The sequence below is a fragment of the Zootoca vivipara genome, chromosome 4 (genome assembly GCF_965207765.1).
Source record: "Zootoca vivipara chromosome 4, rZooViv2.hap1.1, whole genome shotgun sequence".
Lineage (NCBI taxonomy): Eukaryota > Metazoa > Chordata > Lepidosauria > Squamata > Lacertidae > Zootoca > Zootoca vivipara.
This window is the reverse complement of record NC_142587.1, coordinates 23839917-23864550: the sequence shown is the minus strand read 5'-3', so window position 1 is coordinate 23864550 and position 24634 is coordinate 23839917. Positions and strand designations below refer to the sequence as shown.

Below are 24634 nucleotides of genomic sequence, written 5' to 3'. Positions count from 1 at the left end.
AGGGAAATGTGGCTTCCGCACCACTTGTTCATTCTTTGGAGAAAAAGGATGTGGCCACCAGATAAGAAGAAAGACAGGAATAAGGATGAGTAATGGAATTGGTGTGTCGTTCCATCCTCAGCACATTTATTGAGTAGGAGTGAGTACTTGCTCAGATGTTCACAGAACCTGTTCAGACTTATTTACCTTAATTCAGTCTGTTTCCAAGCCTATTCTGTGGCTTGACGCCTCTGCTCCGCCTGTGGTGTAATTCAGGTGCGAGGAAAAATCCCACAGAGTCTAAACATGGGGTAGATGACCATATCCAAACATAAATAGCTGTTGAAAGCATATCTCAGTTGCTTGTGCGTGGAATTAACCTTTCATCATCATCATCATCATCATCACCATCACCATCGTCATCTTCATTTTCTTAAATCAGTACAGAATTAGTCTTAACTTTAGGATAGATTATCTCATTAATTATTTTTTTCATGGAGGCCCTTTCTCTTGTTGTGATGCCTCTCTTCCCCCACCCCACCCCAATGGAAGAGAACCTGGGAACAGGAAGCAGAGAATTCCTCTGGGACCTTGAGCTAATCAGGGCCCAAGGAAGAAAGAAGCAGAGGTCATTTCCTGCTCAACTTTCCACCAGCCTGAAAACTGGGCAGCTCTTCCATCACATCACAAATTGCAGTCGAGGTGGAGGGTTATTTTGAAACCTGCTCTTTTTTTAAAAAAACTGTCCCATTCTTTATCCCAAAAAAGCTCTCAGAATAAGAAAGATTAGCATAAGTGATAGTCCTTGCCGTCACGCTTAGACTCTAAAAGACACAACACGTAAGAAAAATGGGATGGGATGTGGAGAGGAAGGGGGGGTGAGCTCAAGGATCAGTTCATAAAGTTACAGTTATCATGTCGCCTAGCTGGGATAGAAACTGTTCAGTTAGCCTGATGGAACGGCCAACACTAGTTCATAATTGGGGAGAGCCAAAATCTTTCAGCCGAGGTAATAGAGTAGTTCTGATTCCTTATTCTTGTTCCCTTTTATTTAAATTAATGACTCAGTTTGCTTATTTATTATATTTATGCCTCACCCTTCCACACAAAGGGCCTATGGGCAGCTAATTATGGGTCTTAATTAGCTATCTCATTTGCTCTCTCATTACTATGTTGATCCAGTCCAGGCATCCCCAAACTTCGGCCCTCCAGATGTTTTGGACTACAATTCCCATCTTCCCCGACCACCGGTCCTGTTAGCTAGGGATCATGGGAGTTGTAGCCAAAACATCTGGAGGACCGCAGTTTGGGGGTGCCTGATCTAGTCCAAACCATAAATGAACCTTTCTTGGGTTGGAGACATAATTTCCTGTGGGTTCCGTAGTATGTAAGAGTAGTGATAACAGAGTCACTCAAGAAAATATATTTGCTTCTGATATGGCATTTGATATGGCATGCTTCATCGCCATGGTTTAATTCAGTTTAACATCTGGAGCTGCCGTCTACGTACTCTTAAGATAACCATTGGCTTTGCTTGCAGAATAGAATATATGGCTTTCCTTCTTTTTTTGTCAACTGTTTCAAGTGACCCATTTTTGTAACTGCCTTCTGACTAAGATTAACAGAATGAAAAACAAAGGTTATGCACAATGCAGAACTCGCAGCAACAGCAGAAAATCCTCCTGGATGGAATAAATTCTTATGTCTGCTGGTCCCACTAAACTCTGAGCAACTTCCGATAAAACATGCCTAAGATCCAAGTCGAGGGGTGTAATCAACCTGGCCTGTATTAAAAAGAGTATTTTGTGTCTCTTGTTAAAGTCAAGTTATTTAACGGATGGAATTTTCAACTCGCCATAAAGTTGTTTTGTTTCCTAGCAGACAGTCTTCAGTTCCCTGCTTGATGTCTCCACCTTCTTAAGACACATATATTGTTATTTGGTCAGTTCCTAAATTACGGTACATTTGTGCAATAGAAAACACGCTTTTGCAAAACGAAGCTAACAAACAACATTTTATTCATGTGCCGCTTGTGTTTGCTAAGCATCTGAACAGGCACATATCAGGGAAGCAGGCCAGTTTAAAAACAAAAAAAGGGGGGGAAGGCTCGTGGCAAAAATAGCAGGCAAGCTCAGAACAAAACATTTGGCCATTTTGTTCACTATATCAGGGGATCTACTGTGGTCGAAGGAGGTGTGCACTATGTCAGATGATAAAGCATTATCTGAAAAAATGAATTTTCTTTTGAGACAAATCTTAGGAATGGTGGTTCATCCTGTCCCTGAGTTTTATTTATAAAAATATGTATATACTCCCACTTTCATGTCTGGGTGGCGTAAAGTAATATAAAGACATAAAGAAGCATTTTTGGATTGAGGCATAACAAAGAAACTACAGTTCCGCTTCTTTTTGCAATATATATATATATATATATATATATATATATATATATATATATATATATATGTGTGTGTGTGTGTGTGTGTGTGTGTGTGTGTGTGTGTGTGTGTGTGTGTGTGTATGTTATTACCGGTTTCTGAAGATAGAACAGTTGCCCAACAAGACTCTCTCAGTTGATTCCGTATGCCTTTTTTGTTTCAATAGACTGAGCTGATTTGTTTTTTTCACAGCTGCATTATCATCCTTATTTTTAAAAGAATAAAGTTGTGTTTACTTCCAGAAACCGAACATTTGTGGCTATAGCCTGCCCTCCATGCAGTAGGGAAACTCTTATCTTGAAAGCCACCTTCGTGCTGACAGTCTGCAAATTGCATTCCTTGCTTTATTTCTCCTACCTACGTCTTCCAGAAGAATAAATGAATTACCGCCAGCCCCTCTTAACTGTAAGATGATATAAGGTGGTCAGTTATTGTGAGCCTTTTAAAGGGACTCTTGTTCAGCTGTGGTGGAATATAATTTGCACAAATAAAATTACTGGGTTACCCCCCCCCCCAAAAAAAGATTTGCAGAGTTTCAGATTCCTGTACAAAGCTGGGGAGGGTAATAATGGAGGCTCAGTCTGCTGGGTCTGCCTTCCCAATCCACATAGGTCCTATAAACTGAACATAGCTGCTGTAGATTGCCTTTGTTCATATTAAGGTGCCATTATCTAGGCAGAGTGCTGGCTGCTCATCTCATTTAAAACTAGCTGGAAATGGTATTACAGCAGGAAATATGTAAGTACCCCTTGCTTCATTCCCAAGTGTAGCAAATGAGAGGACGACAGGATGGCTTTGCTTCTTAATAGGTGGGAACTACTGAGCGAAAAATGAACCCCCCCTCCCCCAGACTCTAATGTGTACTAGATATGAAAGGAGACAGGAAACAAGGAGTGACTGCTTAGAAAAGGAAGAATGATTATTTAGGAATTGCTCAGACTTGAAAGGGTTTTTAATATTTTATCATATGTAGTTGAATATTTCCAGCTTCTGTTTATTTATAGCTTTCCCCCCACCCACACGCTCTGCTTTGTAAATGATTTAACAATGCCAAGGATAAAATGATGCCACAAAGGAGAAAGCCATTTCTCTGCTTAAGGAGCTTTTATATATTCATTATGTAGATTAGCATTAAATGAACTAAAATGCTTTAAACAAAATAAATAACTTAAGCCACTGTGTTACAAAGGCTTACACACACAGAGGTTTAATTTTATGTATATAAAGCATCTCTGTGACTTAAGTAGGACTACTCCCATGTGTAAAGTTAACTACTGGTGTAAAACTCTGGCAAAATGAGTGCCCTAAGGCCCTTCCGTCTTGCTATGGGATTTGAAGAACTCTCATTAAATCAAAAGGAGTCATTTGCATCCTGCTAAAGAGTAGGCCCATTAAAGAAGAGCAATAATAAATTTAAATGAGCAACATAATACATTTTGGAAATGTGCTTAATGTTTCTTTACATAGATATGGGCAAGCAGAAGTCATATTATACCGCATATACTCATGTATAAGCTGACTTTTTCAGCACACTTTTATGCTGAAAAAGCCCCCTCAGTTTATACTCTAGTGAGGGTCCCACCCAAGCACATTTCCGACAGCGGCAAAGGCGGAGGAGGAGGAACGAGCAGCCCTTTCGGGCCGCTCCTTCCTCCTCCACCAGTTTGTGGTATGGTGAACTGGCTTATACTCGAGTCAATAAGTCTTCCCAGTTTTTTGTGGTAAAATTAGGTGCCTCGGCTTATATTCGGGTCTGCTTGTACTCTAGTATATACGATATTATATTACATATGGGATGATATGGTGCTATTATGAATATTGATATCGGAGCAAACCCCACATACAGCAAAACCCATTTATAGATTTCCACCTGCAAATTTTTTATATAATTTTTGCCTTGATGTATTTCATTTATGTTTCATTTAACAGAGATCGGAATCTTGTGCCAAAAATAATTTTTATTCCAAAATGAGCACTGATTTAATTCCCCCCCTTATTTCTGTACCATGGTAGAAATGACTGAAAAAACGAGTAACGTGCAATTTTGCAATTTTTCAAGGCTTAAGTAGTTGCCAACTCAAAATATCAAGGGACACCACTTGCAGCAGTATACTGAATCATTTTCTGCATAAAAATGATGCATCAATTATATTTTATTAAAGTGTAATTAGGCCCAGGACTGATATGAGGGGCAGTCTGTGATAATGGTTTCAGTATCGCTGGTGAAACTGCCACCTCTCCAGAGTCCCTCTGCTACTTGCCAGTGGCAGGTTGGAGGCTTCATTAAAGTGCTCCCCTCCACCCCTATCTGATGGAGCCATGATCCTTCTCCTGCTCGTGTGCAACCCAGAGAAACATTGGAGCTCCCCAGTTGGAGAGAAGGAGGCTTCATGCTCCCCAGCTAACAGCGCCGATCTTCTGTTTGTGTGCAAAGAAGTCCCACTCTCTTGCCCTGTCCTTCCGGTTTGTGTGCACATGCTGGAGGGGTGGCAGAGGGGTTTGTTCAGCCAGTGGGGTGGGGGCAGGCAAGCTACCCTACCTCTTTCTCCCAGGAGAAAGAGGTTGCTTGCTCCCTGTGCTGGCAGAGGAGGAAAGGAGTTCTGCAAACAGAGCATGTCAGGCAATGGGGGGCGAGTGAGCTGATTCTTTCTTCTGGGAGAAAGAGGTGGCTCTCCCATACTCCCCTCCCCACCGGCGAAGACAGAGGGAGTATTGCAAACAGAGCCTCTCGCTGCTTCCAATGTGTGGGAGATGGTCCCCGCTTGCGTGTTGCCCTTGCTACTTTTGAGGGTTGACGTCTTATCGCTTTTTCTGCAAACTCAAAAAGTGTTTTGTGTCCGTTTTCAGCATTTGATTATGTAGCAGGAAGCTAAATTTATTTACCAGGGCAATGATTTCTGCCTAAAATATTTAAGGATGTGACAGTACAGAGCATACTGTTAAAACTTGCTTATCTGCTTGATAGGCACTATACGTAGGTTGCATTGTTCAAAGCCAATTCTAAATTTCAGAAAATTATGAACTAGTGGGTTGTCATGAAGGTTTAGACAGGGGTCAGCAAACTTTCCCTCAGACCTTTTGGGGGGCCAGACTATATTTTTTTTTGGGGGGGTGAACAAATTCCTATGCCCCACAAATAACCCAGAGATGCATTTTAAATAAAAGCACACATTCTACTCATATAAAAACACCAGGCAGGCCCCACAAATAACCCAGAGATGCATTTTAAATAAAAGGGCACATTCTACTCTTGTAAATGCACACTGATTCTGGGACCGTCTGTGGGCCAGATTTAGAAGGCGATTGGGACAGATCCGGCCCCCAAGCCTTAGTTTGCCTACCCATGGTTTAGATTCTTGGCAGGAAAAGCTTTGCTGCTCAGTGTTGCCTTTTGTACGCAAGGAACTTGATTTTTTGTTCATTGTTCATTTTTCTACAAGGAATTTAATGATAAAGGCAAAAGTATTAATGCATATTCAGTAATCCATGTACCAGTTTATAAGCCTGTTTTAATATTATTCTGTGAAGCACACTGGGGTTGGAGTTTTTGCCCTACTCGAGTGGGGAAGTGAGGTCAAAATTCAAAATACCACTGAAATCTGATTCCTCTGAAATCAGTCTTAATCAAAATATTTTTTAACTCTGGTCATAAACCTCTTCAGTACATACCCATAAAACCACAGCTGTGCTGAACTTCTCTCTTTCTCTTGTTGACTGCTTTTCAAAATTTCATTTGCAAAGCATGAAAACAATAAGCAACCTCCTTGTAATATTAAATAATATTCTGTTCATATTATTTAATATTACAAGGATGTTGTTCATTGTTAAGCAAGGAAAAAATAACTGTGTTATCTTTCTCGATAGGCTCCATAACTGACCTGGAGACTTAAAATGCCAAATCATTGTGTGTGTGTGTGTGATAGACAATGGCCAGAGGATCTAAATAGCTTTTTGTGTTCTGCAATAAAGCTTGCTTCTGTTTGTGCTAGAAGTAAAAGCGGGAGATGAAGGTATTCTTTTATTGAAGCAAACATGTGGAAAATTGCACTAGATTGTTATAGTAGAGAATATCTCCCCTGAAAGGAATGAGGTTCATCTGTAGGGCAAACCCTTACTGTGTCACTGCATTGGGGTTACTGCTGGACTCTCTTGCGGTCACTGCAAATAACGTCATGTCCATCTAAGCCATTAGAGCCGTGCAAGTGGCACATTTTCTCATCTGTAGTGTTATATTCTAAAATGTCACTAGGCATTAACTCTGTCAATGGTGATGTTCTACCACCTAGAGATGAACCCTGCCTCAAGATGATGTTTTCCACTCCAGTGCCACTCTTACAGCAATTACTGGGTCATTAATATCATTGCATGCAATTAGTGACAGTAGACTGCACACAAGGAGTTTGCGATATTTTTTTTCCACACACCCCCACCCCCACAGGAACTTTTTATTCTAACCTTTTTATTAAGAGGGGGGAAAGGAGGGGAGATGTTTAGCAACAGACTGTAGAAGATTTAGGGGATGCAGATGGAAATCGTTGAGGGCAAATCTGTTGATGGATTATATCTTCCCAGGCTCCCTTAAGGCAGCCATTTTCCCATGGACAAGCCTATGCATCATTTAGAACAATTGGTGTAACTCAAATACGAATTCGTTTTATCCATTTTTGCTCAGCTGAAGGTTTAAGAAAATATCATAGAACGGGGTTGGGAAGTATTTCTTGGACTCTTTCCAAGCTTGAGGTATAAAAATATATAAAGAGAGAACTCTTTCTAGTATGAAGAAACTGCATGTAAAACCGGCAGGTTTTTCCATTGGTTTGTTTATAGAAAACATAGTGGATTTCAGCACATAAACTGCAGTATTGGTGAGAGAGAGGGGGGGATAGAAGCTTGAAGATTCCTTTTTATTGTGTCAGTGACTCAAAAATATTCAAGGGCAGTGTTTGAGTTGCACAGAAAAGTCAGGTATAAGATGTTCAGAACACATATATTGTGGGAGCAGGTTGATAATGCCTTTTTGATAAATGCCACTCTTTCCAGTATGGCTTTGGCTTAACCTTTGCATCGTCATCCTGAGCTGCAACCAACACCTTTGCCCATCTTATTCTCTATTTCCTGCCCTGTGTTGTTTTCACACTGTCTGTTTTAGACACCAGCCTTTGATGGTGATGGCAGGGCACAATGTTGCATAGCATCCTCTATGTGCTGCCAGTGTTTGGGTGGTGCCTCCACCAAGGTTACCTTAGCTGTACCTAACAGGGTGGTAAGCTCCCACTGTGGCAGGAGTCAACAAGAGTCCTGGAAAAGAGGTGTTTCTGGTCAGAGTGCTCGCAGCATTGAGTTTCCTGGATCCAAAGCCCTGCAGATCCCCTGTGATCCTTGAGGCCCCTCAGCTGTACTCACCCTGGCTAAAGTGAGCAGTAAGCTTCGGATAAGGAGGTGTATATGCTGTGTTTGGATGGCTGTGCCCAAAAGTAAATTCCTGGGGAGCCATTGTTATTCTGTAAGCTCTCCATGCCCAGTATGCTTCATTGTGCCAATAAAGGCCTTTCCAGGTGAAAAACATACAAGTTTGGGGGAAATCCAGATTCCTTTCCCCTTAGCCGAGTGCCTTTTTCATCCCCCCCCCGGATAATGTATCTTTTCCAGCATTTAAAAGAAAGGAAATTCCTTTGAGGAAATGTGATTCTCCTTTCCCCTCTTCTTAGTCCATTTGTGAAAGCAGTACGAGCAGGGTCTGCTTGAGTATTCGCAGATTGCTAGTGCCTGTGATACAGTGACATACTCGCTGTCCTATATCTGCAAAAAAAGGGGGGGGATATGGGCAGCAATACAAAGGTGTGCCCAGTGGTGAGACAGTATGGGAGAAAAGGTAGATCAACAGAGATTTGGTCAGGTTTTAAAAGTAAATTAATTTTTTTTTAAAAAAAAACGCTTTGAATTTACAAAGACAAAAGAGTACATTTCCACTGGAATTGGTGGAACACCCTGCTTCTAATTATATCCTGCTGTTCCACTTCTAAAAAGGGCTTTGACCTTCTTTTCAGCAAAGCTACTTGCGTCCATGTCCATTGTAGGATCAGAGAACTTTGGTGTTGACTCTCATGGGAGTTTTGCAGCACTATCTCTTGCTACGAACACAATTCTGGTTTTTCTTCCCATCTCAAAAGGCTGTGAAAACATTCCCAGGGGCAAATCCTGATGGAGAGAACATACTAACTGAAACAACAATGCAGAAAACTCTTAGCTGTAATGGAACGTATAGATTGTGTAAATTATCACTCTTCATAAAGTTGACTTCCAATTATTATTATTATTATTATTATTATTATTATTAAAAAAAAACTTAAAATTGTGTGTGTGTGTGTGGCATTTAGGGGACCATATGGAGGGCAAGAAAAAGGCTGCACAATAGATTAAGCTAACAGGTGTCATTGCTGTGCGGTCTTTGTTAACATTTGTGGAGGCTGTTTATTGTGTAGAGCAGAAAACAAATACAGTAGCACCTCGGCTTACGTTACCCTTGGGTAACGTAAACTTTGGGTTGTTAAAGTGGCAAACTCGGAAGTGTTTCACCGCATGTGCAGAAGTTGTCTACCGCTTCTCCGGTTGCGAAAACCTCGGGATCCAGCCGGACATCTGGAATGGATCCCGTTCACAACCAGAGGTACCACTGTGCAACCCATTTCCTGTGGAGAGACTCCATAAAAAAACAAGGTTTGGCTGTAAAAACAACAACAACAAACTAGTGAAACCATTGTGGCCCTGGGTAATATTTCATCAGTTGGTGGTATGAGCTGTGGAGCTCTAACTTGAATTAGTGACACCCTATACAAATAGGTGCATCCAAGACACCCAGATGAAATAAGCTACCATGTTCTGGTCTCCTGCCTGGCCTAGTGCCACTGAATGAGCATCTTGAGATTCAAGGGGAGAAAACTATTAGCTGAGAGACGTCCTGTGCTTGCAACCATAACCCTTTCCCAATGAACGCTGCATGCATTTCTTCATGTGATGGAGGGCCATGATTGTTCTGCTTCCCCTGTCATGTAGCAGATCCAGGCATGGACTGCAAAGTACACATGGGAACCCAGTTCTCAGAGTGAAGGTGGGTGGGAGGGGGCTATTCAGGAGAAGAGAGCTCATGATCACTTGTCTTGTCACGTTTACAGTCTTAAGAAAACATGTGACACACATGACAAAGGGCATGGAGAAGTAGGTGATTGTTGGGTGGGCTTGTAAGGGGTGGTAGGTCATCAGCTGGCGGGGGTCCCTGGCATCCCTTGTACTGATGGTCTCGGAAGTATGGAAACATGTGAATTGTCTCGACCTTCTGCATGGGAGGAATGAGTCCTCTGGTCCTCAGCTCCCTGGTTGCATGTGCATAATGTTAAATCAGCAGTAGAAATGTCTTCTTTAGGAGCAGCAAGACCTATGTGTTGATTCACCTCGTGATACCATTAAAAAAAGCACTTTGAATTCAGGATTCAGTATAATTTAAAATGGCGTGTTGCTTATTTTTGTTAGTTGAAAATGAACAAACAAGGAAACGCACTCCTTCCCCAATGTAAATTTGACATGGATCAACAAGCACAGCAATCGAGCAACTCGATGTGCTTAAAATGAGTTTCTTCTACATCTTCCAGGCTCTCGAAGCTCTGGGATCAGAGGATTGGTGTAAGAAAAAAAGCAACTTTAATACCATTTAATTAAAAAAAACTGTGCTCAGAACACCACAGCTGGTTTATGTGCAGTTTTTAGTTGTTCCAGAAACAAGCACCTTGATTTGTAGTTTTTCAGTCTGTGTGGTTCCGGGTATTTTTAAATCTGTCTTGTAAAATTAGATAACACATGTGTAAGAAGAAGCAATTACTTGATGCTTTACCAAGGAAAGCATTTAATGAAGGCAAAAGCAACTGACAGCAGCTACATTATAGATATGCAATCCCATGGCAAACACACACACACACACACACACACACACACACACACACACACACACACTCTTCTATTTTTTGTTAAGACCTGGACTCAATAATCCTGTGAATTCACATTAGATCAAGCACAGCTTTGCATCAATAATAGTTCTTTTTGCTATAACTGTATCTAAAGCTTTGGTGATCCCCCCCCCTTAGGATTTCTCCCCCCTCCTTTTTTAAAAAAACTGATCTGACTTTTAAGGATAGCATTTGCTGAAATTTGGATAATAGCCCACATTTGCAGGTTGCCTAAGCTTTTAAGAACCTTAATTTTTAAGAACCTAAATTCTTGAAAATAGGGTTTTAACTATCTAGAGGAGCCTTGACAGTTCTTTAGATGACATGCCACTTGGTTGTAATGCTGCTGAAGACAGTAAGATGAGGTGGGTTGAGGATAGCAGCCAGAGTTGGCTTTCCCAGGAGAAGACTTTGTTGACCTTGCAGCAGGTTCCTTGGCATGGTAACTTTTGTCCGGGCTACTCTTACTCACATATACCAAGCTCAGAGAAGCTATACCTCTGTGTGCACTGCATATTATATTCACCTTGCCCTCCACTTCCAGAATGTCGGAAGAAGGTAATGCTGCTCACGGCCTGTAGGCTCATCTCATTTTTGCCTCTGGTAAACAGTTTCCAAAAACCTGATTGGTCTGATACAAGAGAACTATAGGAGGAGACAGAACCATTCAAAACACTGTCATATCTTTTAAAAACCTTAGTTCTTAGGCCAAGACACATTACCACCACCGTGTGTGTGTGTGTGTGTGTGTGTGTGTGTGTGTGTGTGTGTGTGTTTAGGTCAGGGTGGGAGATGGTTAACTTTTAAGCTTTGTTATCCCACCACTGCCAAGAATAGGTTTATACAATGGTACCTCGGGTTACAGACGCTTCATGTTACAAACTCCGCTAGCCCAAAAATAGTACCTCGGGTTAAGAACTTTGCTTCAGGATGAGAACAGAAATCGCGTGGCGGCAGCGGGAGGCCCCATTAGCTAAAGTGGTACCTCAGGTTAAGAACAGTTTCAGGTTAAGAACGGACCTCCGGAACAAATTAAGTTCTTAACCACTGCATCTTCTGTATCTTCACAACAAAACAAAAAGATGCAAACCACTGTATCTTCACAACAAATACCGAGAAGCAGCTTGTGGAACTGAACCAACCAAATATATAGGTAAAGTACCGTGAATGCTTTTGGATGGTATTCACAATCCAACAGCTCCGATAAAAGCGAGACATTCCATTGTTTTTTTGCATGAGAACACAGTGGCCATTTTGGTGCTGCAATCTCTTCCTGCAAAAAAGCACTTTTTAAGGCCGTGATTTTGTGTGCATGTCATGTGACTCGTGTGGCAGTGTGGGCCTGGAAAATCACATCTTAAGTTACTCATCTGGGAGTGTGTGATATCTAGAGTGCAGTAGTTATAGTATCAGACAAGGACTTGGGTTCATATCCTCACTCAGCTATGGAACTCAGTGGTTGATGGGTCAACCTAAGCTCTCTCACAAGGCTATTATGAAAATAAAATGGAGGGGAAGATGGGCATGCACACAGAGATCAGTACAAAATTTAAAGCAATTCAACTGCATTTCAAAGCACCAGTATTTTTTCTTCTCCAGTTGTATGGTACTGGTTTCACAGGGCTGCTTGTATAGGGTAATGCAAATAAATAGATCCTCCATTTTTTTAACATCGAATCTTAACTGATTGCTTGAGTTATGTTAGCTTAGCTCAAATTATTTAATATTAAATAATAAATAATTAATATTAATATATAAGGGGGAGGGATTGTGGTTGAAGTGGACACCATCACCCAGCGCTTAAAAATACAATCAGTAGCCGATGCCTAGGGTCTGTGGCTTCACTGCAGTACATTCCTCTTGCTTTTACAAAGCAATTTTGCATTCTGTTTGGAAGAGGGGCATGTGTCTTGATTTTGTGTGTGTCTTTGCTTCATTTCTAATCTCTTAGGGAATGAAAGGCTGTATCCAGGCACAAATCCAGCAGCTTAATTCACCATCTGATTAGAGCAATGTTACTAACTTGATGGGTTGAAAACAGCCAAGATCCAGGCAGTGGCTTAGCCTCCCAGGAGGCAGAGTAATAACAATCAAATAAAGATGTATTAAAATGTAATATTACTTGCGCTCCATGGGGACTGTATGGAAATCATAACCCAGAAACTTCCTTGTCTGTCTGTCTCACTGATTTCTTTTCCTCTGCATTTAGAGTGAGCCCACTTCATTCTATAAACAGGGGTGGCATGGTTTTTGAAGCATATAAATGTGACGAATCAAAACTTGGTTTATGGGATTTTCAGTGCTTTTAATGTAAGATTACCCTTTGAAGGCCAGACTTTTTCAGCCAAGTAAAATGGTCCTTGAGCTTGAAACCATGTTTAGAATTGTATTTTAGAATTTCTCTGCATTGCCCTCAGAAGATTTTTCATTGTGTTTTTTAATTATGTATCTTTTTTAAAGCAAAAACAAGGAACAATCATGCAAACCCTGCTTTCTTGAAATATAATTCCTTTAACTTCAGTGTATACAAGTCGGGATATTGAGACAAAATAACACAACAGTGACAAAAACATGTTACACCAGTTTCATTACATTGATATTTTGTCTCTATCTCTGGGCGATTTACAGAAATAAAAAGGCAAGTACTGTACAGTACAAAATTTAAATGATAGAAATACTAAAACCAATTTTAAATCAAGACAGTCAAGGTCACAACAAGCACTGCAACTAAAACCAACATAAAAGCAGCAGGGGGAATGTATCAGCCTGCAGAAATCGGAACTCACTAAGCAAAATGCAGCCTAGTGAGTACATATGTGGCCAGTTTTGCTAACTTACATGGGCAGCAAAAGCAGGAGGTTCATCACGTCCTCAGTGGACTGGTATTTATTTATTGAAAATTTATACCCCAGCTATCTGCCTGAAAACGAAGCACTCCAGGCAGGCACAACTGTCCCCAACTATCTAGAATACAAACAGTATAAAAAAGAAACTTCAGAACATGCTCCAAGAGCAAAAGCAGTATCAGTCATAGTGATATGAGACTTGCCTTGACAGGGTCAGTCACAAATTGTGTAGGAGACTAGGTGAATTTTTTGGGGCAAACGACATTTTTTGTCTTCAGCTTTATTATTATTCTGAATTATTTATTTTCTTTAGTGTTAGTTATTCACTGATTCAAATGGGCTTCCAATTGTGGTTTTCTACCTAACAAGTTTTTTCAGTAATAAACAATATTGAGATTGAGATATGAATGAGACAGGGCTGGATAGCTCAGTTGGTTGGAGTATGGTGCTGATAATGCCAAGGTTGCAGGTTCGATCCCCATAAGGGACAGTTGCATATTATTGCATTGCAGGGGGGGTGACACTAGATCAGGCATCCCCAAACTTTGGCCCTCCAGATGTTTTGGACTACAATTCCCATCTTCCCCGACCACTGGTCCTGTTAGCTACGGATCATGCCTGCACTAATGATCCTCAGGGTCCCTTCCACATTTATGACTGAGAGAGAGAGAGATTTAAACATGGAGAGATGAATTTGTTTTTATGTCAGTGAAAACCTTACTGTTTACTTACATGGAATAGAAATGGCTCTGATTTCATAGAAAAGCAAGTTAGACCTTTTCATCCATGTTGGGAGCCTGAGTTCAGCTTCTTTAGTTTGCTGGGTGATACTAGCAAAAGGAGGACAGACCACTGTTCTGTTCCTAAGTAAATGCAATTTTAGAGGGGGAGGGGAATTCCTTTGACAAGTTACTATGATAGTTCAGTTTTTATTATGGTGCCAACATTAGACCATGTGAGGACTGTCAGCTGCCCTATGGTGAAGTAATGTTTTCATTTATACGGATGTGGATAATGTCATTGCATAGCTTGGCCATTGGGTGGCGCTGGACTTAGTTTTATTTCAGTGGAGTCAAGAGATCCTTGTTGCTATTCTGTTCTTCTTTAAGAGAGGCATTTAATGCCCTTGTTGATGTGTCCTTTAAGCCTTCATTGGAGAATAAGAAAATGAATTGCCCATGGCTGCTCAGCTGGTTTAGGGCTATGATGGAGTCACTTTAAAAAAAATCTATATATTTAGCTGAAAGGAATAAATGTTTCAGAATATGACAGTTATATTTTAATAAGGTCAAACTATCTTGGCGTTTTCTCTTGTTGTTTATACATTCCTTTTTCACCAGCTATCAGGAGCTTCAAACAACACGCAGAGTTTCATCCCAGGCAAATGCTGCCCAAGACGTGTTGATGACTGGAAAAATGCATCCCATCATCATGGTTTTTTAACGCTGCAGCGCACGCCAAAAGGGCACCACCATAAAAAGCAGGCAAATGAGGAATGCAGGCGATATAGGTGCCTGGTTTTTATTTCAACCCAAATTATCAATATCTCGGTTCCCCAGCGAAAACATAACTCCAAAAGGAGCTATTGGCTGCAGCAACAGAGAGTTTCTGTTGCTTAATTGTCAGCACAAAGCCTTTTCACTGCATTCTCATTTGCCAACAAATGTTCAACTGTCCTCATGAGCCTAGTGTTCCTCACGGTAACTTAGAATTCATCAGGGACTTAGGCGAGATCAGCATTGCAACTTTGATTCTAAAGATGTAAGGCACCCAGGGATCCTTTAGGAGCGCAGCGGTATAACAACTCCTATATTCCTTTTGTGGCACTAGTTTTGAGATTTCGTCGTCTGCAGTGTTCTTTGCTGTGTCATACAGAGGCTAAGCTGTGAATTGTTTAAGTTGCATTGCCATTGCTTAGATCATGGGTTAAACAAGATGGTCTCTCTCTCTCTTTTTTTATTTACAGTGTAGAAAGACACCGACTGCAGTCTGACTCTATTACGTTTTAATCTGCAAAAGGCAGCTAAAGGCAGTTGAATTCCTGAAGCTTAGTATTAAAGAGCAGGATGGTCACTGTTTATTTGCTATTTTCTCTACCGAAGCTCTATTTCAGTATTTCTGTACACTGTTGGCCAGTGTACAGATTACAAGGACAGAAACAAAGAGGTCATAAAAAAAACCACACAGCAAAAGATGCATTTGATTTATGTCCCAAACTGGTTCTTAGTATTGATTTTTCTTTTCTCTGAGGGGGAGAAAAAGATCTCAACAAAACAAAGCTATACATCTCCATTATTTTCTGTGCTTGTCCCCGCAGATGTGCACAATTTTCCCAAGCCAAATTTCTCACTTTAAAAATGCACATGCAAGGAGTTAGAAAACGAAGAGGTGAAATTTGGCCAGCTACGGTAACTTTTGTGTGAGATGGAAAGCCAGAATTAGCCCGGGATGCCTGGGCAAGCTCAGCTACAAGGATAATATGAGAGGGAGCTGCAGAAAGGAAGTTCATGTAGTGAGGAATTATGTTACACCCACAAGGAGGGCGAAGTAGAACAAAAGCAGGAACTAGATCAAAGGGAAGGAAAAGGTTCATAGTTTTTGCAGCTAGTGAGAAGATTAGAGAAAGAAAAATATCAACATGGGGCTGGGAAGACACTTAGTGAAAGGGGGTCCGGGTGTATGAAGGAACTCTGGAATGCATATAAGGTACATCTTTCTAAGAAAAAGAAGGAGTTATGGGGCCATATCTAAATTAGATGAAAAGGAGATTCTTCTTAGTACCAGAAGTGCCGCTTAATTGCTTTTTCTTCATGAAAACCCCCTGCAAGGACTTTCATGGCTTTTTCCTTTCCTTTAATATTTTAGTAAGTTATCAGATGTTGATGCAAATGTGCCTTGGAAAGGCTATAGAGCACTAGGGTAGGAGAAAGTACTGGGGAAACCCCCCAATAATGTTGATACCAGATTTATTAGGGCTATAATCAGTTAATAATATTAAAAGTTGTCATGACGTTATTCATCAAGATAGATAGTCTGCACAGCTATTTCTGCTCAGTGCATGAAATATTGTTTGCAACTTCAAAATCCTTGTGATAAATAATGCCAGTTCTCTAAGTCCCATGAATTAAAATGGGGACCTGCAGGTTCCATGCCTTCTGAGTATCCCTGCCTTGCAACTTGATAATTAAAATAACAAGAGCTAACCCAGCCCCCTCCCCAGTCCAATCCCACTCTTCTTGCAGCTTTCTTGAGCAATTTTCCGGTGACATCTTCCCCTCCCTTTTGGCTCTCAGCTGATCAGCAACTTCCCCTAGAATTTGGGAGTGTTCATTGGTCTCTGGGAAGAGGATTTGCTGCAGTGGGATTTTTTTTGCCAAATTCTATTTGCCCTTAAGGGGAGATGGATAGGTAGAATATTTCCCTGATGAGTTAGGCAAGCTAAGGAAGCAGAAATGAAAAGCTGCCTTTGAGTCTTCATTTTGTATGCTTTTTGCTTGAGTGTGTGCATCAGTTTCTTGAAAAGTTTACGACTTGGGAGTTCGTAAAGCATCCTGGGCCACAGTTTCCCTGCCCTTCAGGTGAAGGCAGAAATGGAAATAGATGCAGATGGGTTTAGTCCAAGTGATATACACACAGGTGCTAGAGTACACAAATGAGAAACTGCAAATTCTGAGTTGCGCCCATAGCACAGCTCTGCTGCCATCCCAACACCTCCATTTTTTCAATCGGTAGGGCTCTCTGGCTTGAGAGGAATGCAAGTTACTTGCTCTGCCGAGGCTGGCAAGGCTCCCTTTTCTTTCCAGCCAACTCCCAGTTTTTCAGGGCAGTGTAGGTATAGGTGTGGAGAACCGTCTACTCTTTCAACCAGTGGCATAATAACAAGACAGCCAATTGTTCATGAAAGAAAAGTGCCTAGATAAGTTAGAAACCCGATAATGCGTTCCAGCTTTAGGTATACAACACAGTCTGCTCTGTTTGCCTGGCTGTCGAGCATTTCACAACTTTTTTTCTGGGTAAACCTGAACAGCAGGAGTGAATTTGAACAGATAACATCTATTTTCAGGTACTCTTGCTTTGTGTGTAACTTCACCTGGTGGCATCCTGAAATCTTTCACTCTGTGTTTGTGTTTTTTCCAATCAGCAACATCTAATGGATCACTGGAAGGCCTGGATAACCAGGAGGGAGGGGTGTGTCAGACAAAAGCCATGAAGATCCTAATGAAGGTTGGACAAGGTAAAGACCATCTGTGTTTTTCATCAAACAACTTTGATCAGCCCCTGGGCCCCATTGAGTGTCCCAGCTTCTGCTAATAAGGTGAAACAGCATGAAACAGCGGAGACTATTTTAGCCTGCCTTTCTTTGGATTCTGAAGGCAAAAGCCTATTTTCTGCGCCTAAGTTACTGGCAGATTTTACAGGAGGAGAGTTAATGCAATAAGGTCTCTTCATTGGAGAGCTCTCCTTGGAAAGAAAGGTCACCCATGAACAACATGTGCTGCAGTTATTCTTGCCTGCGTTCTAAACATTAAAGCACAGTTTCAGAGCTCAGAATTATTTGAAACAAATGAAAAGGAAAGGGGGCTAATGCTCCCTTCATTTGCTTGTGGCAAATCCTCCCTAAAGAAGAGAGGGTTTTGTTCATTGTCCTTTTCTCATATACAGATAACCTATTGTGCAGAAAAAAAACCTATTCCTTCTAATTAGAGGTTGGTTTAGTAGTCAATCAACTTGCCTGCTATGCTGAAATGTCATCTGCAAAGGTTTTCCTGCCAATTTCAGGAATCCCCTTCATTTTCTGCCACTAGCCTCACAATCTAAATCTCTGAAATAACTCTATAGCTTTTTCTCTCTTGCTTGCTTTAAAGGAGAAAATTACATTCTCATATCTTCTTGTATTCCTGCATAAAGGATCTTCTGTTCAAAGCCATTCATGCCTCGTGAAAATTGATAACCAGCTTATAAAGCACATTATTGTTAGTTTGTAGTGAATCATTTGTGTTGTTTCAGTTCCCAATTCTGGTGGGTCCCCAAATAATGCTGATCCAACTAAACGCCCGGAACAGGAAGCTGGTACCAACGGGAAAAGCTCTACAACAAGTCCCTTTGTAAAGGATCATGCAGGTAAACAGGAGAGCTTTTAGATTTTGAAGGAGGTGATTTTAAAGGCTATTTCTCATACATTTTATCTCCCATCATTAAGGGTTTATTAAATAATAAGAAATAACAAAAGCAAGCATTTGCATAGGGAGAGGTAGCATGCGTACCAGTGTGTGAGAGGTCAAAGATCATTACTTCTGCAAAAGTAAGCCTCTCTTCATTTGCATTTCATAGAAATGGAATTGTTCCATCTGGAAATACTGCTAGTTTCAAAAACAAGGGGAGAGAGAGAGAGGGAGGAATCGAAGTAGTTATAACACGCTTACAGGAAGAGAGATGACTTGGTGGTCATTGGTTGCAATCCAGTTCATGGTTAAGCACACTTGACTCAAGCCTAATTGAAGTCAACTAAAGGATCCTTAACTGAGCACTAGATTGTAGCCATTGTCTTCTGGCAGTATTTATGAAGAGTTCATCATTAGCACTTATCAGGCTTGCTTTAAAACATGTATAATTACTGCTGTCATCCTCTGGCTGATCACATTGGCACTCTGAATAACTCATCTAAGCAATATATAATGACTGAGCTGATTCTTGGATGAGTATAAGACGAGTATTTATCTTAAATGTCAGAATGACAAAAATAGCAGTAGCAGCCATTGAGGTGGTTCACGGGGTGAGATGTATCCCGCAGCACATATATGGAGGGGGAAGCAGCCTTTCTGCTCTTACTTCTCTGAAGGTGGCAGTAGAGGTACGGGATATTGCATAAACGTTGTGCAAGGGGTATGGTCATCGTGATGACATCAGCTACCCTCACCTATGGCTGGGCAAACATCTACCCACTCAGACAGCCATGGGATTGCACAGTTCTGGCTGTGTCATCCCATGTCTGCCTTGCCATTGGCAGATAGGGGTAGGAAGTCCCCTTGTCCGCTATTGCCACCTCTTTCACCTCGCAAACCACCGCATGGGCCACCACTGTAAGTTTCTTCTTTTTATTTCACTTGAATGAGGAAGAATAGCGAGGGGAAGTCAGTGAGGAGAAGAATCACAGACTATGACTTCAGTTGACTTCAGTGCCATCGTTGGTGTTTTTTTTTTAACTCCTTAACCTGCACACCATTATTTGCCATTATGCTATTAAATCTTTTGCTTGTCAGTTACTTGAGCAGGCATCAGCAATTTTGTGCTAAGGGAGGATTTTTCTACCCAAATTTAGCCTCCACAGCAATATTTTCTCTTGAAAATAGGCATCAAGTTGCAGCAAAACCTATTAAAGGTTTTCTCAGCGACAAAGCACCAAATTTGATTTAATTTAAAACATGCTTGCTGTGTGAGCTCCATATCAGTTTGCATCCTTGTTACCGCTATTCTAGCTGCAGGTACATGGGAATCTTGTTCCCAGCAAAGCCCCCTTGCTACCAGCTATGACCAGCACTCACCCCTGCTGGCCTCTGTAGATCTAGTGGGCTAATTTGCTCCACTGGATTCTACACAGAAGGGCAGAGCAGGTGCCCATCTCTGCCCTAGCAGATCTGTGTGAGCTGATTGATCCAGGATGAGGCTAGACCCTCTTTGGCATCCGTCTGAAGCTGTTCCCACCAGCCCTGTTTTAACTAAACCATAGTTAAAAAACCAAAACGCAACAAAATGAAGCAATATCTATTGGGGTCTTTCAGCATTTCCACCTGCTTTCCACCTGGCAACACAGATTCATCTCCAGACAGAGGTTAAGCGCACAATGGCAAAGTTTAGTTCAAATTAGTGTTTGAAAAAGAAAGTGGCAGGGGAACAGTGAGTCTTGAGAATTCCCTCCCCCCCCCCGTTTTTATCCCTATTAGCTGCTTTGAGCTGACCAACATCTGTTAAGACATGGTGTGCATCAAAGGCTGCCTTGTCAGTGCCAGTCCTTGCTGCTGATGGGTGATGATAGATGAAAAGAACACAGTGTGGTTTGGGAGCAACATAAAAGTGAGAGAAACAGACACAAGCGCCTTGCTGAATGTGAATGGCTGACTTGTGGCTGGTTGTTCCTAGATGTCTTTCAGTGCTGCAAACTGGTGATGGGACAATGATCATTTTGAACTTAGATCTCTCTCTGTCTCTGTCTCTCCCCTCTGCCCCCTTCCTTCCAACTTTATCCCTAGGTCCCAACTCAGATGGAAGCAAGGCTGGACATTCCAGTATCCTTGGTTCAGAGGTGGCCTTATTCGCAGGGATAGCTTCAGGGTCCATCATATTCCTCATCATCATCATAACTCTGGTGGTTCTATTGTTGAAGTATCGGCGGAGACACAGGAAGCATTCTCCCCAGCACACGACAACACTGTCACTTAGTACATTAGCCACCCCAAAACGCAGTGGGAACAACAATGGGTCTGAACCCAGTGACATTATCATTCCTCTGAGGACTGCAGATAGTGTCTTTTGCCCACACTATGAAAAAGTCAGCGGTGACTATGGACACCCAGTGTACATCGTTCAAGAAATGCCCCCTCAGAGCCCAGCAAACATTTATTACAAGGTCTGATGAGCACTCAGCGCGGTACCTTTTTTTTGAAGCTCTCTCTCTGGTCAAAATGCTATCCATGACGCGGGGGGTGGGGTGGGGTGGGGTGTTGTGATGAGCCCCTGCCCTGGTTACTGGACCAGGTGCAGCGGAGGGAACGGCAAGCCCCACCCTGTGACAAGAGAGCCACCTTGAGATGGACAGCTTCCCTAGCCTGTAGAATTCCTGCCTTGGTGAACAAGCATTTACTTGGAAGTTGGAAGGATTTGCATAGAAGATACCTGCCCCCATTGCTGTACGTTCATCACCTCCTAAGCCATGTGCTGCTGGCATCCAGACACGTACGAAAAGCCCAGGGAAGATGGAGCAACTCATGGATGCTAATGGTTTTTAGGCGTTTGGGGAGGGAGTCGGAAGTCACCAAGCTTGAAGCAGCCCTGTGACTTTGTGTGTACTCTTAAGAGCTTGCGGATTTGTCATACAGACCTGCTTTTAAGTAAGACTTTTTAATCATCCTTCTTGCTTTTAGTCAGTCCCTGATGCATTTTACTTCAGCCGGGTAGCATTCTCCACACTAGTATTCATTCACACTCCTCAACCTACATCACTACTGGAAAGCATATAATTATTATTATTATTATTTTATTTTTGCCATTCCATACACCATCCGTTGGTGGTAGCAGCCTCACTTGAATGATTAGTGCTTTGTGGGGTGGGGTGGGGAGGGGAGGGTGGAACTGGGCTTGCTTAATAAAGGAATCTTCCGTCCCGAAGCTAGCTTGCCAGCAGAGCCAAGAATATGAGGAGGAAGGGCTGATCGAATGTTGTTGCCTCTGGAATATCAACTGGGCCAAGCCAGACAATTTAGGCAGCGCAGCACTTCTGATATCTGGAGTTCTAGGAAGCAAGTTAGAACACACAGCAACACAAGCAGCTGAAAAGGGTCTGCATTTGAACGATGCCAAGGTTGTTCTCCAATAGCAATGTGTGGGAAAGAATAGTTCTCTCCCTTTAAAGTAGGACAAAGAGTGTAAGTAAATGGACGTGCCTGGGAGACAAGACAATAGTGATATATGAGGGCAGGACTGCTGGGGTACTTACTGTGCCAGCAATAAGATGTACAGCTTTGAACTAGCTGTAGCAAAATCTCGGTCTGTTTCAAATGACATTTCTTTTTCTTTCCTTCCTTCCTTCTTTCTTTATTTTAAAAATAAAAAAGCAGACTCTGCTCCTATGCTTATCACATTTTTAATTAATCACAGGACAGGGGGAAATTTGTTTAAGAAAACAGCAACATCTGACATAGAAAAATCACATGCTTAAAAGTCAAGAGGGCTATAATTCCATCACCTAAAAAGAAAGCATTCTCATCTCTGAATATTAATCAGGGTTTTATTTTTTCCTCCGATCAAGCCTTGTTTCTGGCAATGCATTTGCAAGGGAACCCTGTACGTACTCCGGACACTGCTGCTATCTGGGGTATTCTCTTTCAGAGTTAAAGCACATATGGTAAACTGCTTACGGTCAGTAAAGATGCAATACATTTAGACACATGAGAGGGAGACGTAAGGTATGGCTTATTTATAGTAGGTGTATAGAACCCATGGAATATAAAGTAGCAGATTTTGTTATGATTACTAATATATATATCTATATATATATATCTAGAGAGAGAGATTGCACAGACTCTACACCAGAAGATGTGAAGTTCATCTGTGGCAATGAATTGAACCTTAAATTGTCAGGGTTAAAGCAAAATGATTGGGCAAGCCTTCTTTGGGGGGGGGGAAATAGCTTCACTCCAAAAAAAGAATACTGAGAAAATAACAAAGCCCTCAGTCTAAGCTGTCTTGCATAACTCATAGACTAGGAGATACAAACCCCAAAATATCACAGAATTGGCGTAACTGCATCATGTATTTAACAACCGGATGTTCTGATGTGGGTTTTCTTTTTCTTTCTTTTTCTTTTCTGTGTTATGTCCCTGTTTTGTTCCCGCCCCTTTGCCTTACAAGATGGAGTCAATTCAGCTGGTCACAAAATACGGAGAGTTTCAGTTTATAGAGTTTCTGCTTGAAGCATGGTTGCTGTCCTCCTTCCAACCTCTTATACCCTGGGGGAGGGTGGGAGGGGAGATCTACTTTTTTATGTGCTATGCAAAATAGATGTCTTTTCACATAGTCCTGTTACCATAGCAACGATTCACTTTCTGGACTGGAAAGAACATGTAACTACAGCATTTTAAGGTTCTCGAACCTCCACTGAGCACGTGAAGAAGAAGAAGGAGAAAAAAAGTACTGTCATAGAAATGATTACTCTCTGTATTTCCTGAACCTGAAAATGATGTTGGTCCAAGGAGAAGCAAAGAGGAAGGGAGGGGTGGAAGAGAATCATGGTTCTGTGAGAGGTTACCATGGTAACCAGCTACAATACAGATGTAGTTCTTTCCTAAAGCCTTCCTTTCTGTGAATCCATCCATGAAATATTTTTTTTCCCCTTGTAAGTCATTAAGATTTGATTTTTTTGGGGGTGGGGGTGGGAAGAGAGTTAATAGATGGGCCCTGTTTTTTGTTTTTGTTTTAATCGAGAGTATGTTTTGTTGGTTACATTCTGATCATGTACTAAACTTTACGAGGGGGGAATATTGGATGAATCAGTGGAGAAGGAGAAGCAACAACCTGCAACCGTGTTTTTTTTGGGGGGGGTGAGGAACAAAGAAAAGAAGAGCCCTGTGTATCTGTGTTGTGTTTTGTGCAGAATAATGACAATCTTACCAACTGTTCCTTTTAGTTGGTGTTTGGTTCAGCTTTGAAAAGTTACTGTTAAATGCCTTGCTTGTGTTGCCCCTTGAATCACCTAACTTTTTGAAATTTACACCATCATGTCTAAAGAGTGGAAGATGCTGTAAATAAGTTCAAGATTTACTGTATATGGATTTGGGGGGTGTTACAGTAGCCTTATTCACCTTTTTAAATAAATATAAAATTAAAAATACACATGGAAACGAGAATAAACATCTTTTCTTAACCAGATTGTGTATATAGAGCAACATTGGTTTTTTAATAAAGTCTAAGCGAGATGTTTTGTATAAAATCTGACTTTTTGCTATGTATTTAGCTACAGCTTGTTTAAAGGCCGTATCATTTCCCCTTTGCACAGTATCCAGGAAAAAAAGAGATAAGGTATAAAAAAGGTTGCCAAATTGCTGCATATTTGTGCTGTAATTGTGTACCATGAATATTTATTTAAGAATTCTTTTGTCCAGTTTGTAAGTAACACAGTATTATGCTTGAGTTATAAATATTTTTTTCTCTCTCTTTTTTTAAAAAAACCCTAGAGTGTCATAGATTTGAAATCTGCCTTTGTTCTACATTGCAGTTAGCCCCTTCCAGAAAATGAAATCTATGAAAATTCACATTCCACATCTGTTTCAAACTGAATTTGTTCTTTAAAAAAATAAAATATTTTTTTCCTATGGAAACAATGCCTTCTACGGATCTTATTTGGTTCCCTGCCCCCCTGCTCACCCACTTCAGTTTGGGCCATATCCACTGGGGAGTTTGGAGACACCCATTTCCACACCCCAGCCAGGACGAAGGAACCTTGACCAGCAAGAGTGTTACATTCCATTGTGATCAAATTTCCTGGCTCTGCATGCAGGGGGGGCCTGGCCTGTGGGTGTCCTGAGTAGGGCGATTGATTTTATATTCCGCTTTGTACAGTACGCTGCATTCCAGCTGTGCAACTGTCAGGTGCTACACCCAA

The 24634-nt window shown here is 41.4% G+C and overlaps 1 protein-coding gene across 2 annotated transcripts in view; it reads left to right on the top strand.

The window, feature by feature from the left end:
• The window catches only part of EFNB2 (ephrin B2), a 54924-nt gene extending 30571 nt beyond the window's left edge, over positions 1-24353 (top strand). Inside the window, exons 3-5 of one of the 2 annotated variants that reach the window (XM_035115091.3) lie at positions 17402-17494; positions 18268-18381; positions 20508-24353. In XM_035115091.3, the coding sequence (XP_034970982.1) occupies positions 17402-17494; positions 18268-18381; positions 20508-20890 (590 nt within the window). In that variant the 3' untranslated portion in view covers positions 20891-24353. The remainder of the gene's footprint in view (positions 1-17401; positions 17495-18267; positions 18382-20507) is intronic. The other variant, XM_035115092.3, reaches the window with a different exon arrangement.
• Positions 24354-24634: the final 281 nt, after the last annotated feature.